The sequence below is a fragment of the Blennius ocellaris genome (genome assembly GCF_963422515.1).
Source record: "Blennius ocellaris genome assembly, chromosome: 24".
NCBI classification, from domain to species: domain Eukaryota; kingdom Metazoa; phylum Chordata; class Actinopteri; order Blenniiformes; family Blenniidae; genus Blennius; species Blennius ocellaris.
The window spans coordinates 9,677,539-9,697,046 of record NC_137673.1 but is presented as its reverse complement, the minus strand read 5'-3'; the positions used below and the strand labels follow the sequence as shown (position 1 = coordinate 9,697,046).

At 42.2% G+C, this 19,508-nt stretch overlaps 1 protein-coding gene across 1 annotated transcript in view; it reads left to right on the top strand.

Moving 5' to 3' along the window:
- Window positions 1–567: 567 nt before the first annotated feature.
- The window catches only part of LOC308147450 (uncharacterized protein), a 31,821-nt gene continuing 12,880 nt past the window's right edge, over window positions 568–19,508 (top strand). Inside the window, exons 1-14 of the mRNA XM_080519585.1 lie at window positions 568–665; window positions 1,854–2,014; window positions 5,363–5,937; window positions 7,348–7,368; window positions 7,446–7,508; window positions 10,187–10,240; window positions 10,340–10,384; window positions 10,465–10,491; window positions 10,666–10,710; window positions 11,589–11,633; window positions 12,133–12,186; window positions 14,963–15,031; window positions 15,134–15,202; window positions 16,514–16,582. Of these exons, the coding sequence (XP_080375711.1) occupies window positions 1,861–2,014; window positions 5,363–5,937; window positions 7,348–7,368; window positions 7,446–7,508; window positions 10,187–10,240; window positions 10,340–10,384; window positions 10,465–10,491; window positions 10,666–10,710; window positions 11,589–11,633; window positions 12,133–12,186; window positions 14,963–15,031; window positions 15,134–15,202; window positions 16,514–16,582 (1,290 nt within the window). The 5' untranslated portion in view covers window positions 568–665; window positions 1,854–1,860. The remainder of the gene's footprint in view (window positions 666–1,853; window positions 2,015–5,362; window positions 5,938–7,347; window positions 7,369–7,445; window positions 7,509–10,186; window positions 10,241–10,339; window positions 10,385–10,464; window positions 10,492–10,665; window positions 10,711–11,588; window positions 11,634–12,132; window positions 12,187–14,962; window positions 15,032–15,133; window positions 15,203–16,513; window positions 16,583–19,508) is intronic.

Sequence of the window (19,508 nt, the reverse complement as noted above, 5' to 3'; positions counted from 1 at the left end):
TTGTGTTTTCGTCTGTTCCCACCGAGACAAGAGTTGGAGTGTTTTCAAAAAGTTGCATTTTCGTCTGTTCCCACTGAGACAAAAGTCGGAGCGTTTTCAAAAAGTTGCGTTTTCCCGTGTTTCCAAGGAGAGGCCATTTTGAAAAGCTGCATTTTCCTCGGAGCATTTTCAAAAAGTTAACCCCCCCCCCCCATACATTTCCATGTAGACAAGAATTTTCCAAAAATTGCACTTTTAAAAAGTTGCATTTCCCCCGGTTTCTAGATGGACTCTGGGCATTTTTGAAAATGTGCGGGTTCCTCTGTTTCCATGGAGATGGAGCATTTTCAAAAAGTGGCGTTTCCCCCCCCTGTTTCCGCAGACACACAGCCGGAGTTGAACCTTTGAATAGAAGAGTTTAGTGGTTGTTGATGAGAGATTAGATCTCCGCCCACCGTCTCTCCTGAAACAGGGAGAGGGCTGGACTTTCCTTCTTCTGCTGGAGGTTTAGAGTTGAAGTCAGTTGCTGCTGCTGCTGCTGCTGAAGGTGCAACTTCATGTTCTGCCTCCTATAACGACCTGGAAGAACTTTGGACGATGGACCCGAACTGACCCAGCAGAAGTTTGCCCCTCGTGACCTCCACAGCCAAGAACTCACCCGAGACCCGAGCCGACAGCAGAGTGAGGTATGCACACTTGTCAAAGCTTGTTGGGTATCATTAACCTGGAGGGACGCGTCCGGGATGCTTCTTTAATTCCACTTTCCACCGAGATGGAGATTTTTTACAAAAAGTTGCATTATTTCCACTGAGTCGGAACCTTTTCAAAAAGTTGCAATGTTTCCGTTTTACCCCCATTTCCACAGAGTCAGAAAGTTCTTCAAAAAAAGTGAAAGTCTTCATGGAGAGGAAGCGTTTTCAAAAATGTGATTTTTTTTTTTTAAGTTGAAAAGTTGCTTTTTCCCCATTTCCAAGGAGACTGTTTTGCAAAAGTTATTCCCCCCCTTCCATGGAGATGGAGCGTTTTCAAGAAGTTGCACTTTCCCCCCGTTTACAAGGTGCATTGTCGAAAAGTTGCATTTTCCCTGTTTCCACAGAGGTGTGTTTTCAAAATGTTGCATTTTCCCCATTGCCACGGAGGGGTGTTTTCAAAATGTTGCACTTTCCCTGTCGACATGGAGCATTTTCAAAAAGTTGCACAGCCCCCATTTACACAGTGCATTTTCAAAAAGTTGGATGTACCCCATTTCCATAGAGGTGTGTTTTCAAAAAGTTGCATTTTCCCCCTGTCTTCGTGAAGAATATTCAAAAAATTGCATATCCCCCCATTTACATGGTGCATTATTGAAAAGTTGCATTTTCCACAATTCCATGTAGGTGTGTTTTCAAAAAGTTGTACTTTCCCCATTTCCATGGAGGTGTTTTCAAAAAGTTGCATTTTCCCCATTTACACTGTGTATTATCAAAAAGTTGTGTTTTCTCTCTTTTACACGGTGCATCTTCAAAAAGTTGCGCTTTCCCTGTTTACAGGATGCGTTTTCAAAAAGTAGCATTTTCCCCATTTACACGCAGAAGAAACATTTTCAAAACGTTGTCTTGTTTCCATGGAGACATGCAGTTTTCAAAAAGTTGCCTTTTCCGCCGCTTACAGGCAGACATTTATCAAACATTGCGTTCACCCCCGTTTTCATGGAGATGGAGTTGGTAGAGCAGGACATCTCCCAATCGGAAGGTTGCAGGTTCAATTCCCCGTCTCCACCTGTCCACATGTTGAAGTGTATTTGAGCAAGATGGCCGCTTCCATTAGTGTGTGAGTGGGTGAATGTTGACAACCAATGAAAAGCTCTATATAAGTGAGATCTGTTCATGTTCCAGGGCGGCCATGTTTCCCTCTCTGCATTGGCTCCTGCTACTGGGGGGGCTCCAGGCTCTTCTGGCTCAGGACTATGAGGAAGACTACGAAGAAGAGGAGGTGGTGACCCCCAAGAAGAAAAACAAACTCTTCTCCTCTAACTCCATACCTCAAAACGCCAAATGTAAGTATAATGTCCATACGCAAAATGACACAAGTCACAAATGCCACGAATGAAGATCACATGATTCCGGTCTGAGGCGTCACGTGTCATCATGTGCTGTCATGACCTGTTACCACTGTGATTTCAAAAAGTGGCGTTCAAAAAGTTGCGTTCTACCTGTCTAACTGATAAATAGTTTTCAAAAAGTTGCATTTTACCCCATTATCACCGAGACAAGTGTTTTCAAAAAGTTGCATTTTCCTCCCATTTTCACCCTGACAAGCATTTTTTTTAAACATTTTTTTCTAAAAGTTGCATTTTGCACCATTTTCATGAAGACTGTTTTCAAAAAGTTGCATTCTACCTGTTTCCATGGAGACACTGATAGAGCGTTTTCAAAAGTTGCATTTTGCGCCATTTCCATGAAGACTGTTTTCAAAAAGTGGCTGTTTACTTGTTTCCACGAAGACACTGATAAAGTGTTTTCAAAAAGTTGCATTTTTACCCATTTTTACCAAGACAGGCAGCTTCAAAAAGTTGCACTTCCCCCCATTTTCACCTAGACAAGCATTTAAAAAAAAAGTTTTCTAAAAGTTGCATTTGCCTCCATTTCCACAAACACTGTTTTCAAAAAGTTGCGTTCTACCTGTTTACATGGAGACACTGATAAATAGTTTTCAAAAAGTTGCATTTTTCCTCCTGTTTTCACCCTGAGAAGCCTTTTTTGAAAAAAACTTTTTTTCTAAAAGTTGGATTTTGCACGATTTCCATGAAGACTGTTTTCAAAAAGTTGCGTTGTACCTATTTCCATGGAGACACTGATAGAGCGTTTTCAAAAGTTGCATTTTGCGCCATTTCCATGAAGACTGTTTTCAAAAAGTGGCTGTTTACCTGTTTCCACGAAGCCACTGATACTTTGAAGTGTTTTCAAAAAGTTGCATTTTCCCCATTTTTACCAAGATAGGCAGCTTCAAAAAGTTGCACTTTCCCCCATTTTCACCTAGACAAGCATTTAAAAAAAAATTGTTTTCTAAAAGTTGCATTTGCCCCGATTTCCCCAAACACTGCTTTCAAAAGTTGCATTTTAACTGTTTCCATGGAGACACTGATAAAGCTTTTCAAAAAGTTGCATTTTTCCCCATTTTCATGGAGGGTTTTCAAAAAGTTGCATTTTTCCTGTTTCCATTAAGACTGTGCCAAAGCATTTTCAAAAAGTTGCATTTTTGCCCGCAGTTTGCATTCTCCCCACTCAAATAGAGACAGAACATTTTCAAAAAAGGTTGTTTTCGCGTTTCCATGGAGACGAAGCACTGAACTATGTGTAAACCCTTGAGGGAATCTAGAATTTTCCGCCACAGGTTAGAAAAAAAGAAGACGATCCTAATCAAGCGCCGGACGACGTAATCCTGGATTTGATGGATTCTCCTAGCGATCCATCTCTGTCGCCTAGCGCTCGGCGCTCCGCTATCCAAATATTTTATTCGCGGAAGAATCCCGTTTCCCCCGGGCGCCGTCCCTCCGTGACGCCTTCCTCTGGAAGATTAATGTGATTCATCCTCAGCCTATATTACATCTGTGACCTCTTTCCGCCGCATGGAGGTCGGCGCAGGAACTTCCTCTTCAAAGGGAAGCGTCGCGTCACACTTTTCTGAAAACGACGTCGGCCAATAAATCAGCTTCCCCCCCGCCGAGAGGCTCCGCAGGTACAAACGTCAGCTCACAGCCTTCCTCCAACGACAAAACGTTCTCCACTGGCTGTTGAATGGAAACCAATAGTTACACATTTATTAATTAATGTTTATATTTTTACTGTAATAAAACTTTATGAAACAAACATCCTTGTGCTAACTAAAGTTACCGTTCCGATATTAATTTAACCAGGACCTCGCATTCTGGCCCCCAATCATGGCCTCTGGCGCTTTTAATTCTGATCAAATGTACATTTTCAAAGTATTAATTAACAAGGACTTTTATTTTGAAGGAGTTTGGGGCGTTTATGTTGATATCCAGCTCACCCTGAACCTAGCTAGCCCCTAAATGTCAACTGTGAAGATTCCTTTTTGTCATTTTTAATAAACAAGGACTTTTTTTTCGAAAGAGTTTGAGGCTTTTATGTTGAAATCCAGCTAACCCCAAAATATCAACGGTGAAGGTTTCTTTTTGTCATTTTTAATAAACCTTTATTTTGAAGGATTTTGAGGCTTTTATTTTTAAGGCCTTTGAAAACCTAGCCTAGCCATTTTGAAGGATTTACTAAACAAGGACTTTAATTTTAAAGGGATTTATAGCTTTTATTTTGAAAATCTCTTAGTTAGGATAACTCCTTTAGTATCCATTTCAATGGTTTTAATAAACAAATACTTTATATTTTTAAGGCGTTTGGGGCTTTTATTTTGAAAGTCAGTTAAGCTCCAGCATACCTACCGCTTTAATATCCATTTAGAAGGTTTTAATAAAATAAAAAAGACTCTTAGTTTGAATGAGCTTTTTTATTTTTTCAAAGCCAGCCAACTCCTGGCCTAGCTAACCCTTTAATATCCATTTGGAAGGTTTCAATAAACAATATAATTAAAATAAATACATATAAATATGTTAAAATACAGATGGAGCGTTACAAATCTCCTCTGAGTAATGAAGCAAAAAATTTGATCTGAGGTCAGCACTTTGAGACAGGTGTGGAATAAGTGAAGTAAATCCCCCGGGGCTCTTTGTAAAGTGCAAGTTTAGACGTGCGCAGGTTCACTTTTGTGGTTATAACAACAACTATTTCACGAGCACAATACAGCGCAGAAATCCAACTTAACCTCTTAATTTACGACAGACATGTTGGTTCCCCTCGTCGACTGATGTCATACAGATCAACATCTCACTGTTTAAGCTCGGTCTCATCTGCGTCTATTAATACATATATATATATATATATACATATACAGTATATATATCAACATTTAAAGATGTCATGACGTAGAAATCTCACATTTCCGTGTTAAAACGTTTGAAAGAGTTTGAAAGTGAATGAGTGAGTTTTTTTTAGTTTAGTTCAGAATCACCCACAAGGGGGCGTCACCCCATCTCTTGTTCAAACATTTAAGGTTCAAACCCTGTTTCCATGGAAACGAAGGGTTTTCAAAAAGTTTCGTTTTCCCTCTGTTATGGTTAAATTATATCTTGGCCATATGCTCATCACATTTTGCACATATATTCTCTCATAATGGCCCTTGTGAACTGAATCGTCTCATGTAGGTCTAGCAGACTTCCTCACTCAGGCAAAAAAAAAAGAAAAAAAAAAAGATTGGGGACCAAGCAGTGATCCTTGTGGTACTCCACAGCTGATTCCGCTTGAGGCTGATTGATGTGTTAATTATCCAGCTCTCGTGGACGAGGACTGCAGTTTGGAGCTGGCCTTCCTGGTGGACAGCTCCGAGAGCGCCAAAGACAACCACGCCCAGGAGAAGCGTTTCGCCTCGGACGTGATGGAGCGCCTGCAGGGCCTCCGCCTGCAGACGGGCCGGGGCCTGGTCTCCCGCGCCGCCCTCCTCCAGTACAGCAGCCATGTCATCATGGAGCAGACCTTCAACCAGTGGCGGGGCACGGCGGACTTCAAGGCCCGCATCGCCCCCATCGTCTACATCGGACACGGCACCTACACCACCTATGCCATCACCAACCTCACCCGCCTCTACTTGGAGGAGTCGCCCGTCAGCAGCATCAAGGTGGCCGTCCTGCTCTTCGACGGCGTCTCGCACCCGAGGAACCCGGACATCTTCTCCGCCGTGGCCGACGCCAAGAACCAGGGCGTCCGCTTCTTCACCATTGGAATCACGCCCGAGGCCAACGAGCCCGGCAACATAGCTCGGCTGCGACAAATCGCTAGCTCCCCGGCGTCCCGCTTCCTCCACAACCTGCAGGACGTCCAGATCGTGGACAAAGTCATCAAGGAGTTGGTGAGGAATTATTTTTTGCAAGGCACTGATTGGAACGTGAGCTGGATACCATAATGTTCAGGCTATAAGGCTACGTTCACACTGCACGACTTGATACACAATTCCCAGTGGCTTACCGTCCTGTACCCTAAAATCCCGTATCATCTCGTACTGTCCCGTACAGTATTGTACCGTACAGTACCGTACTGTCCTGTACAGCACCTTACAGTACAGTAATGTACCGTCCTGTACAGTACCATATAGTACCTTACAATACTGTACTGTACCATACAGTACCGTTCCGTCCCGTACTGTACAGTACAGTACTGTACAATCCCGTATCATCTTGTACCATCCGGTACAGTACCGTACCGTTGAATCCCATTTCATCTCATATCATCTCGTACTATACCGTACCATACTGTACCGTACTGTACCATCCCGTATAGTACCGTACCATCCTGTATGGTATGGTATGAGATGATATGGCATTGTACGGTATGATATGGTACAAGATGATATGGATTGTATGGTACAATCCATATCATCTTGTACCATATCATACCGTACAATGCCATATCATCTCATACCATACCGTACTGTACCGTCCCAGATTGTATCATACAGTACTGACCGTCCCATACTGTACCGTACAGTACCATCCCATACAGTACCGTACCATCCTGTACAGTACCGTACAGCAGGCAGTAGAGTGAAGACATCAAGTCTTTACAATTACTCTCCCTATATTTATCACTTCGTAAAAATAGTTCCTGAAGTGGGAATAAAAACCCGGAAACCCCGAACCAACCCCTCGTTTACATTCATGCCCTCCAGGTCATGTAAATACATTCCCATTAAAAAAAAAAAAAAAAAAAAAAAAAAAAGCCTCGGCGTTCGTGCTCACACTTGCATAATCACTACGAACTCACTCCTCCGGTTCGTACGCCGCCTGTGAAACGACATCTTTGTGTGATAATTCCCTGTAACCAGAGGGCAGAGATTTGCCACAGATGGCAGCGCAAAAAAACAAAAAGTCATTATGAAGGTCGACCTCTCTCCTGCGATGCAAATGTCACTTGAAAGTGTTTGTGTTTTGCCCCGTTTACAAAGAGTCGGGGCGTTTTCAAATAGTTGCGTGTTTCGACGGAGCGTGTTGTAAAGGGTTGCGTCCCCCCCCCCCCCGACGTTTCCATGGCGACAAACATATATCTCAGCAACTCAGACTCTTAGACTGCAGGACCAGACCCCCGGTGCTCGGCGAGGAAACTTCACGAGTCCCCCGCATGTGTTCCGCGTTTAATTCCGCCACAGAATTTTGCAGAATGTGTTTCCAGCAGGTGTTTCCTGCTAAATCACCACAATGTGATTGTAGTGGCCATGAGAGCCATATGGGAACAATCTAATCATGTCTTTGTTTCTCCTCCCCAGACGGAGCTGGCAGATGAAGGGGTGAGTCTCCATGTGAATGTTTCTTCGCCGTTCGTCCCTGAGCGCCTCGTCTCACTGCCGTTTCCTTGTGTTTGAAGTGTCCGCTGGCCCAGAGCAAGTGTGCCTGCGAGAAAGGCGAGAGGGGAGCCAGCGGCCCCGCCGTGAGTACACTCATTCGTCTTTTTTATAACCAATCTTTATACGACGGCCGTTTCTCAAGATGTGTACTTGTGACCGGGCGTGCTTGGGAAACGTCGTCAGTCAGAGAACAAGTGCCGTAATTTCCCAACTATAAGACTCTATTTTCTGCATACGCTTTGAACCCTGCGGCTTTATATAGGTGGGTGTGGCTTTTATTCTGGTGCATCTATATTCCGGAAATTACGGTATTGATCCAATTCAAACTACGCACATTGTGGATATGCGTTTTCAAAAAATTGCATCTTTTCAATGGAGAGAGTTTTGAAAAAGTTGCATTGTTTCTGTGGAGTTGGAGCATTTTCAAAAAGTTGCATTGTTTCAATGGAGACCGAGCGTTTTCAAAAATGTGCATGGTTTCCATGGAGATGTAGCATTTACAGACAGGTGTGTTTTCCCAGTTTCCTTGGAGACGAAGTCAGAGCATTTTCAAAAGTTGCATTCCCTCCCCGCCTTTTAGAAAGTGAAAACCATTATAAATGGGATATATTTTCCTCGTCGCATTACCGTCAAAGAATCACAAACTTTGTACCATGTAGTGTATTTTCACTCACAAGAGCAACTCGTATTTGTCTTTTTCCTCCACAACAAATTTCTTTAACAGATGCAGCTTCTAGTCCAGGAAATACGGTACCGCCACACTGAGGACTTCACATAGACGTCGTCTTTGATCTAAGCTGAAAACACTTGGGTTGTTTTTATTTGACGGTTGGCTTGTTAGAGCTTCCTGTCCCTTCCTGCTCCACACACAAGGATGAATTGTTTTCTTCTGCCGTCCCCAGAAGGACAATAACTTTGAAGAGTCTTTGCGTGACGACAAACCACCAGCAGGGGGTTGGCGTGGTTCAGTGAATCCTATGTTTTTTGAGACACGTTCGGTTGTTTTGCATTCTTCCTCAAGAAGAGCGTATATTTACACGGTGAAATTGCGCAAATCGCTTCGATCGGGACGCAACTTTCCTCGCCCCCCTTTGGCTGCGGTTTTCCTTTGATGTACTTTGACAGAGCAGAGCTATTGTCGCGCCCAAAACACCCCCAACAAAAGTCGCTTCACATCGAGATGAGACGCAGACGACAACACCAACAGTCCACACAAAATGACTCAACTGCTCCCGGACGTCTCGTTGGTGGTCGTTACATGAAAACAAGCTAAATTCCCATAGAAGCGAACAATTAACCACTTCAGACGCTGCCAAATATTCGAGTTTTGCCTTCAGGCAATGTCCTTTGTTGAAATGCCCGCAAATACATTTCTGCTTTAGTTCGCCTGCTATTTTTGTATGGAGGACTAAAATTAAATAAATAAATACGCAATTAAATGTGCCGTTGATAAATTCAAATTGGAATTCAGTATAAACATTTCTCAAAGATTCATTAATTCATTTTACGCAATAAACATATTCAATTGTTTCACTATTTAATTATCTATTTCATGGTCCGGTGTTGCGCTGCTTCATGAATTTAATCAAAAATATTGAATTCCAATTTAAAGGAGCTATTTATTGATGTGTGTATTTATTTCATTTTTGGTATATTTAGTCCACCATATTTTTGGGTGCAGTCATGTGAAAATAACGCCGGACTTTTCCTGAAAATTTATTTTGACTAAAATGAAAGTAAAAAGACGATGGTGGAGCGTCAACTAAAATCCACACCATTTAAACGAAATACAGTTTATACTAATCATGTTAGCGGCGAGCGCTAACCACTAGCGGGATAAGGATTAACGTCATAAACTAAAGTTTATACTAATTACGTTAAAGGCTAGCGCTCGCCACTAGCAGGACTAGTATAAACTTTATAAACTAAAGTTTATACTAATTATGTTAAAGGCTAGCGCTAGCCACTAGCAGGACTAGCATGAACTTTATAAACTAAAGTTTATACTAATTACGTTAAAGGCTAGTGCTAGCCACTAGCAGGACTAGTATAAACTTTAGAGAAAAAAAAATCAAACATATAGCGCATTCTGACCGCTAGCCTCGTCATTAGAAGCTAGTGCTAGCAGCTCGCCTTACTGTTGCTACAACACATCATTAGTATGATAAAACTAACCCGTCTCATGGCGGTCTGGTGCTAGCCTCTAATGGGACCGATATAAGCTTGAGGAAAAACCAAAATTAAAACATATAGCTTGTTCTGACCATCAGCGCTAGTGATTCTATTTCCACCTCAGCATGCTCGCTACATTGCTGCAGTCATAAATACTTTGACCACTCGAGGGTGTAGTCTTTCTTTAGCCTGTTTCATTCGTCGATACAGCTGAGATGAAAAATGTAAAACATTCGGGATTTGGATTGGCTTACCTTTGGAGTGGCGGATTGAAACCAAACCACTTTTTCTTTGGTCAAATTGGAATCGGAAGTTCCCGAACAGGTTCTTAGACAAACCCTCACACACACATTTTCACACACTCTGAGGCAAATTTGAAGTCACCGATGAAGCGATAATGCCGAGCTGGGTATTTACAAAAATGGATATTTACCCGCTCTTCGTTAAAAAAATTAAATAAATTGTAATTTACACGGACTTGCATAAAAATCTGCTTCAGAGCCACTATGAGCATGCCAAACCTGTAGGGGGCTGTGTAGCAAGAAGAAAAAGACACAACATCCCGTGATTATGATGATTTTGTCCGCAGGGGAAGAAAGGTCGACCAGGAGACGACGGAAGCCCCGGACAAAAAGGACACAAGGTCACTGACGAATCATTTCTTGTTTTGTTTTGTTTTTATCGGGGGGTTTTGAATCATTTTGAAGTTTGCAGATTAAACTAAAACTCCCATTCCCTTCAGGGTGAGGGCGGACTCAGCGGACTTCCAGGTCGAGAAGGATCAGAGGTGAGTCCTTAAATCACCTTTACCACTTTTTACAGATTCCCACCCCGACCTTACATAACCCCGCCGTTCTGTTCACGCAGGGCAAACCGGGATACAAGGGCGAGAAGGTAAAGCAAGGATTCTCTGTTTACCCAACGAGCTGGATCCCCACCTCAGACTGACAGGAGCTGTTTGTTTTCCAGCTGTGATCAATTTGTCTGCGAGCGCCTTTATTTTGACGGGGGATTTAATTACTGCGTAATTACGTAAATTGTTCTTCTAATGTTCTTCTTCTTGTCCAGGGCGAACGAGGCGAGTGCGGCACGCCTGGAATCAAAGGAGACAGAGTACGTTGGATTTAACTGCTGGCGTAAAAAAATGCAGTTTAATTTTATGTTCCATAGCCAGAAATCCTTTTTATACCCATTTATCAGATTTACCGCGATGCTGCCGTGTTACATAACCTGGTTATTTTGTTGAAATAACAACAGAAGGTTAACAAAGGACGTTTTAAGACTTCAAACTCAAGTTGAAGCAGCTTTTAACAATGTCCGGATTATATATGTCTATGTTTATTTATTTTATTTTCAAGTTAAATGCACCAACCGGGTCAGCCGTCTGCAACCTTTATGACGATTTTCTACCAAATCAAGTTGAACTTTTGTGCCTGATTTTAGTTGGTTCATCCTTATTTTTCTGACAATTTCGACATTTTAGAATCAAGTAGTTTTGCTTAATTTTTTAAGCTTTTTTTTTTTTTTTTTTTTTGGAAATTCTCATCAACAGAAAAAAGCTAAAAAGTAAAAAACAAACAAACAAACTGGGGAAAACAGGAAAAAATTAAATATAATAATAATTTTAAAAAGACATTCTACTCATTTATCCCCCCCCCCCACCCCATTTTAGGAATTCTAGCCATGATAAAAATGTCTCATGGGAATTTTTTTTTAATTCTAGTCATTTTTACATTGTAATTATTTCCTTTTTTAAAGCTTTTTTTTTTTTTTTTAATCAAAGACATAAAAAATATTATGAAAATAAATGTCCAAAAATGAGATGAAATGTTTGTTTAGGTTTAATTTAGTGTTGTCACTGCTGTCAATGTTTAGGTGGACAATTTAACTTATATACAATATGACTGTCGCTACCGTGCAATAATTAGTTTTGGAAAAAAAAACAAAACAGAAGGAAATGCAGACATTTATGACGTTGATTGTTCTTGCAGGGTCCTGAAGGCACCGTCGGGCCTCGAGGAAACCGTGGACTTCAGGTAAAACCTAACCCCTTTTTTTTTTATTAAACACAACTGATCTTTCATAGTCTTTTAGAAACGCCTGATGCCGCAGAAGCGAATAGGACTTGAAGTAATTTGTAAAACTTGACCTGCAGAATTTGAGCAAGAACCAGATTATGATCTGCGTGGATGAAATGTCCTCAAAAAAAAAAAAAAAAAAAAAAATATTGGAAACCATGAATCTTGGTGAAGAAATGGCCCAGTTTGTAGGATTTATGGGGGGATTCACCTCACAGCTTGGATTCCTCAAGCGTTCGTGCCTCTACAAGCCAGACGGCCTCACACGAAATTAGTCCTAACGTCATAGCTCGTCGACGGAAAGACGATGTATTTCCACACCTTGGTTTTCCACTGGATCGTCCTCTCAGAAAAGACTCTTAACATCCCCCAAAGTGAAAGATCAGTTGTGCTACTTTCAAAAATCTTAATTGATAATCTCCCGTCACTAATCTTTGGAGTGTCATGTCTCGTAAAGGGTGTGCCTGGACCACTTGGAGACGGTGGACCTGAAGGACCGATGGGCAAGAAAGTGAGTCCAGTCTCTTTGACGTGTTCTAAACCTCCCCAACTTTTTGTCTTCTGGCAGATTCTCTTTCAAGCAGCGGTGGTTCCGCTGACATGCTTCGAATTTTTAAATATTTCAAAATGTCATATAATGTCCTATACCTGTGGGACGTTGCTCCGACTCGTTGTATGTTTCAGTATATTGTGTTGGAGACCTGGGCGTCCCTCATGGTTCCTCATTGAATAAGAAGCTTTCTGATCAATCTCCAGATGACCTACGCTTTTTCTCGGCAACGCAACAATGTCGGTATCAAAAACGACAAACCTTTCAGGAATTCGGACTGAGAACTGAAAACTATCCGAGCGATGACACTCTGATGTCTTTACACACCACTTCACAGAAATAAGTGCTTTTAGGTTCAGGTATGCAAAGCTAAGCTAACTACTGACTGACAGGCGTTGCCAGAAGGCGAACGAATGCCGATTATGAAGACCTGTCATGGGTGACGATGTCAGACAAGTCACATACCATCGCTAATAGATATACCACGTACAGCAGAAGCCCAGGTGGACTTTAAAGGTCGAAGGATCCGATGACAGGAAGTCACTTGGAAGCACGGCGGGGCGTCAAGACGTCAAGGAGATACCGCCGTAATGCTTTTGTGGTTGAATGGCCACAATCCAAACCGCCTGTCAGAGACCAGATAACGACTTTTGTCTCACGGCAGGAATCTCAGACTGTTTCGTGTTCAACTTTTCAGGATTAACGTCGGCTCCGTCGACACTTTACGAATCCAGAAGTCGGCACGTTATGTCGGTTAACTACAAAGCGAGTCGTCCAGGTTCCCGTCGCTCCAGCCCCGCGGTGCGGCTCATCGGTGCGTCGGTTCAGGCCTCTGTGGAAGCAGAGGAAAGAAAGTAACGCTTTCCAGTCCCGCCGTCGTCTTTAACCACTAACAGATGACGTTCGTTTTCTTCAAAAACAATGTTGGATGCTTCACTGAACGCCGTGATGGTTTTCCCAGCGGAGAATAAACTAATAAAGAGGTTTATTAGAGTAGAAACGGAGGCAGGTGTTTCTCAAAACAAGATCCGGAGAGCGTTCTCACGATGGATTTGACGATTTAGAAGACTTTCATCTGCGGTGCAAAGCACGTTAATTATCTTATATTAAGAACAGCAACAATAAAGCTTTACATACAAAAACTAAAGTTGCATTCATTTATGAAGATTTTAGCTTTTTCTGACATTTTTAGGGATTTTTTCTCTTAACCTTTCAGCGGTTTACAGCTGTGTGCTTCCAATTAGAGCATTTTGAACAAAAGCAGCATTTTTTTGTTTAACCCTTTTTTTTAAATCACCCTTTTCATTTTTCCTTTTCTTTGTTTCATTTAATATTTTATTCATTTTTTTAAACTTTTTTTCTTCCATTTTCTTTTCTTTCTTTTTTCATTTTTTAGATCATTTTTTAGTTTTTTTCTCATTTCTTTTAGTTTTTTTCATCTTTAAATATTTCATCTGTTTTCTTTTTATTTAATATTTTTTGTTAAATGCTTTTTTTCTCTCTTCCTTTTCAATTTTTTTTCCTCCTTTTATTTTAACAATTCTTTTGGGATACCTTGTATCGATGGCAGTTGAAATGCCATTGTTACGTTTGCGTTGGACAGTGGGGCTTAGCGAAAGGTCGATCGAGGAGGGAGGATTATCTTTCATGAAATGCTGAAACACTTCTGGAGATGAGTAATCTTCAATAGTATGCAGAAACCCAATATGCAGACTCAACACATGTGACTTCAAACACGGCCGGGTGTCTCGACCTTTTTTTCATGGAAATCATAAAGCGGCTCGAACACAGCCGACTTACGAGGAGCGTAAATCAAACTTCCTGTCGCTCCGTCCGCCGGCCTTTCCAGTCCTCTAGTATTCTGATCAAAGGTGACCCACATTCTCCAAACCAGATGATCTGAAGCAGGTTTGATGTATAAAGTGCTTCCCGGTCTGGCCCACATTAATCTCACCCGCAGATAGTGGAGGAACGGAGACGTCATCGGGACGCTGACATTTCACATGCGTTTCCGTGAGATTCATCCGCCGTAAATAACGGCACAAAATGCCAACCGCTCGCCCCATGAACTGATAAAGCTCATCAGGGCGGCTGTTCTCTCCGCCACTTATTCCTGAGTTACGATCCATCACCGGCTGGAACATTCGCCACGCCTCTGAAGAGGCTCTTCTGTTATTACCCCGTCAGCTTATTTGTCTGTTCGTACACTTTAAGACCCCCTCCTCCCCCCCCCTTCGCGGTTCCACCTGCCAATCCCACCATGACCCCCCCCCCACGCCCCCCCACCCCCCGTCGAGCGTTTCCCACCTTAATTATTTTGGAAGAATGTTTCATGTTGATAGTCTGGCTGTCATCCTATATCACCTGAATGGCAGACTAATGTCTGGTTTCAAACGTTGTCCCGACTTGCTCGAAAGGGCAAGGGGGGGGGGGGGCGGTATTCAAACACCTCCACGCCCTTTCGCGCAACGGTGATTTATGGCTTTTCAGAGAAAGACTTGCATTCTTTACCAATAAAGAATTAAAAGAACCCCCCCCCCCCCCCCCCCCCCCCCCCCCCCCTTGGTACAAGTCTGAACCCCCATTCAGGACAACCTGAATTCGATAGAAAGGGAAGGTTTGTTCCGGCCGGCTATCAGGAATCCCGGGCATCGCCACCGATGCTCTATACTTAGCTTGATAAAGCTCCTTGTGTGTTTTAATGCGTCACTGTTTGTACATGTCTGTCTTTTTATAGGGGGAACGGGGACTTTCTGGGCCACCTGGAATTCAAGGGGAAACAGGGATCGGCCTTCCGGGACCTAAGGTGAAACCTGTCACCGTTTTCCAAAATGTCACGAGAACATACCCATGACGCATACCCTGGTCCGTTTGAACGTTCCCAACATTTATCCGTCTCTCGCTGCAGGGTGCCGTCGGTTTCCAGGGGCAGTTGGGACCACCCGGACCCCCCGGACTGGGCGAGCCAGGACCACCGGTATATGTTTTTCACCTGCCATTGGAGTTGGTCGTCTTTACAGAAAATTAGAACGTTTTGGACGTTTAAATTGGACTCAAACGACCAAAATGGTCTTTTTTGTACCCCATTCCGTTCTTCAAAAGTTTCATAAAGAAACATCTGTGTCACCATGAAAACAACAAAATGATGTAATACATACTTGTATGTCAGGTGGCGCTGGAATATTGCCACAGAAATACAGCAAAAATGGAGAAATCGACCAATCTGGGAGCATCAGTAGCTTCTGCAGCTCCACCTGAAGGATGTCGTCCACCATTGTTGTTGTTGTGAAGTGACGCTACGTAGAGTGGGGTTATCTGGTCGAGAGGTGGGGCGATGACATCATCGTTTTCGAGCTCATCTCAGCACATACGTCAAAGCCGAGGCAATTTCTTCACTCTGGAATCCATTTTCAATGAAACTTGTTAGATTGCGTGGATGTTCATGTATCCGTCTGGACGGGAAACGTTTTAAGAACGACGGGGTGGGGGGAAAAAAAAAAAGATTTCTTTGGCTTATTTGGATGGTGAGTTAGAGATATTATCTAAAGGAACCAAATGGTATATGAAAGAGTATTCGAGCCACAGATTTTTCTCAAAATTCTGACATTTAAATCCAGAATTCTGCCTTTTAAACACAGAATTCTGACTTTAAACTTTGAATTCTGACTTTTCAATCCAGAATTCTGGCTTTAAACTCAGAATTTTGACTTTTAAACCCAGAATTCTACCTTTAAACTTCGAATGCTTACTTTAAACTCAGAAGTCTGTCTTTTAAAGTCAGAATTCTGGGTTTAAAAGTCATAATTTTGACTTTAAACTTAAATTTATGACTTTTAAACTCAGAATTTGGACTTTTTCCACAGAATACGGACTTTTTTTCCACAGAGTTCTGACTTTAAAGTCGGAATTGGGAGAAAAAAAGTCTGAACTCAGGGTTTTTTTCCACAGTGGCCCTTATCCTCTTCCCTAGATGGTGTCATGAAACCAGGAGCAAAAACGTAGCAGATTAAACCTGGTACAAAAAAAATGGGGGGGGGGGAGGAAGAAAAAATTAAACAAAAAAGGAGAAATAATTGAGAAAAAATAGTGGGGGGAAAGGAGGGAACAAGAAAAAAGGGAGGAAGAAAAGAAGGGAAAAGGAAAAAAGAAAAAAGAAAGGGAATTGGACAAAAGATGAAAAACAAGAAAAAAATTAGAAAAAGGGAAAAAAGGAAGGTAGCAAAAAAGGAGGGAAAGAAGAAACCTGATAAAGTGATGTGTAATAATCCAGGTTGTTTCTTCTGTCCAGGGACCTCAAGGGCCACAGGGAGTCCAGGGGGAGAGAGGACTGCTCGGGGAAGGTCTTCCGGGACCAAAGGTAAGACTCCAGATTCCCAGGACGTAAGGACAGGAAGTGATGTAGCATTTGGGATCGTCCCGACCGAGGAGCGTGTCGGAGCGGAGCGAGAGGAAACTCCCAGCACACCTCCACAAGACGAAGGAAAAAATGAGTCAGACGAGTCTGTGTTTTCTCAACATGTACAGGCAGCGAGTCGCGTTTCTGCGCAACGTCAGCCCCCTAAAATAGCTGGGACGTATCATCGCTAATGTAAACACTTGCATTGGTGAGTGGAAAGAAAAAAAATTGTGGAAAAACGACTCGAGTTTGAAAGTGACAGCAGCCTATCGTGTTTTTATAGTTCTCTGGAAGTGCTTTTTATCGATACTCGCTACCTGCCGGGGCTCTTGAGAGTTGGAACATGTTGGAGAGGTTTGGCGCTATTGGAACATGTGTGAAAAAGCAAATGTCAGACATGGCAACATGTGTTCCCCGCAAAGCCTGTAGATATCCTGCAGCTTTTATAAAGCCTCCACATGTGTACATTTGGAGTAAAGCACCAAAACACAGCTGAATCCTTTGTCTGGAGGAATCGTCTCAAGCCGATCGGAATCGCGGTGCCGAATGTTAAATGAGCCTGAGCATAGCTAGCAGTGCTAGCACCAGTTGTCTGGTTGCGTATTGCTCCAGCAGATGATTGGTTAGTGAGTATCTGTGTCGGCCATCTTGGTATTTCTAACACTTCCAGAGATTAACTGACCGGTTATGTCGGTTGCTTGACCGTAACATCGTTAACCAAAGTGCTTCACAAAACCAATGATTAGTACATTTTGTTGTTTCAAATGTCTTTACTAAGAATCCAAGGAACTGCTACATATCGATTCACATGAGTTTAATTTTGCCAAAAATTCAACATCCAAGAAAAGGATACAAAAACAAACAGATATTATAAAAAAAAACACAGAGTAAATAAAAGACCCGCCCTTCCCCCTTAGGGTGCTCTCACTTTAATAAAACCACCTTTTCAACCCATCTACTGACCTCTGGTGTTGCTATTTAAGAATGCACTGAAAGGTTTCCGTATTTGTTCAAAATCTGCCAATTTGTCATTTGTTATTGCTCCAAATGTCCAAATGAAATTGAGGAAGGAAAACAGTTCTTATATGAGGATTGTTTTCGCTTTAATTGATAATTTGCACAACAGACATTAAATGTGGATTTACTCCATGATTACCTCAGGGTGATCTTCAAACCATCGATGGGACGCCTCCAAGGGTTCACCACTACCAGATGGACAAATTGTAATACAATGAGTATCAGAACTACTAGTTAAACATAAAACAAACATCAGAATAAGTGTAAATAAGCTGTATTGGCTGGCGTTTGGAGATTTCCATCGTCTCAACTATCTCTGCAGTGTTTGATTTGGCAGACGGATTCAACGAGTTTAACCAACATATAAGAACAAGATCTTTAAAGATATTTTAAAGGAGCCATGACGTGAAAATCTCATGTTTTCTTGCTGAAACTTGTATCTTGGTGTTGGATCTCAGTCGAAACTGACAACCTGGAGTTTGAAAGTGGCGTCACCTTACAACAGGAGGTTTTGATTGTCATCAACACAGGAGGCTAATATCATCGATCCACCTCTGCTATATTTGGCTGCTAACCATGAGCCACTAGCCGCTAACCACAAGCTACTAACTACTAGACACTAACCGCTACCCACTAGCCATTAACTGCTAGACATTAACTCCTTGCCACTAACCACTCACCACAAACTGCTAGCCACTAACTGCTAGCCACTAACTGCTATCCACTAACATCTAGCTGCTAGCCACTAACTGCTATCCACTAACATCTAGCTGCTAGCCACTAACTGCTAGCCACACATCGCTAGCCACAAACTGCTAGTCACTCACTACAAGCCACTAACTGCTAGTCACAAACTGCTAGCCATTAACCACTAGCCACAAACCATTAACCACTAGTCGCCACCTGCTAGCCATTACCTGCTGGCTGCTAATCAGTAGCGGTTAACTACTACTACTAATCATAATTGACAGTTCCTGCGGCCAATCAACACGTCTAACATCCATACCATCCAACATATCTCATGTACTCTCATGAGTGGAAGTTGTGGTATGAAAAAGTGCCAGAACAAGGTCTATGGTTGATTTTTTTTTTCTTCCCCTAAATACATTTTAAGAATTGATCAAAGGGAGACTCAATACGTGGGAATACCATCTGCACACTCATTTAAAATCAAAATAATTGGCAGATTCCCCAAATTGTAGCGCTTGTACAAAGTGTCCCGTGTTCAGACCAGACTCGGGGCACCACCGGTACGCTGGCACTCCCTCATCTGGTGGACATCTTTCTACACTCATACCTCCCTTTAAGGCCTCATCTTGTTTTGCAGTCGTACAGTAACACTGACATTTGTTTCTTTTACCCTGAAGCCACACGGATCTCCCAAGGTGAACAGACAAGAATCCCTTTCAAGCCGCAGCGTCTTTGTTTTTGCCAAACTTATCATCAGCGTTGGAAGCTTGCGAGGACGTGCGTGCTGTCACATAGACCGAAATCCTTTGTTGTTACACTGAACACAGACAGATTAAGTATGATTAAGTCGGTGGAATGTCATTTTTGGCTCCGTTGCAAACTCCGACAGAACAGCTGGAACATCACTGGAGAAAACTCCCCCAGAAAGTTTTCCATTAAATATTCCTTTTTTAGGACCCATTGGACAAATTACCCATTGGGTAAAATGTTTAATAAAAACCTTAAAAGAAAGAATCTGAAAATTACAATTACTCAAAGATATAAGAGCCTAAAAATGAGATTGAAACCTGTACAACTGTTTAAAAGAGCCAGAAATGGTTGAAAAGTATATAGGGCAAAATTGTTAAAAAAAAAAAAAAAAAGCTAAGAAAAATGCAAAAAATAAATTATTTGACAATGC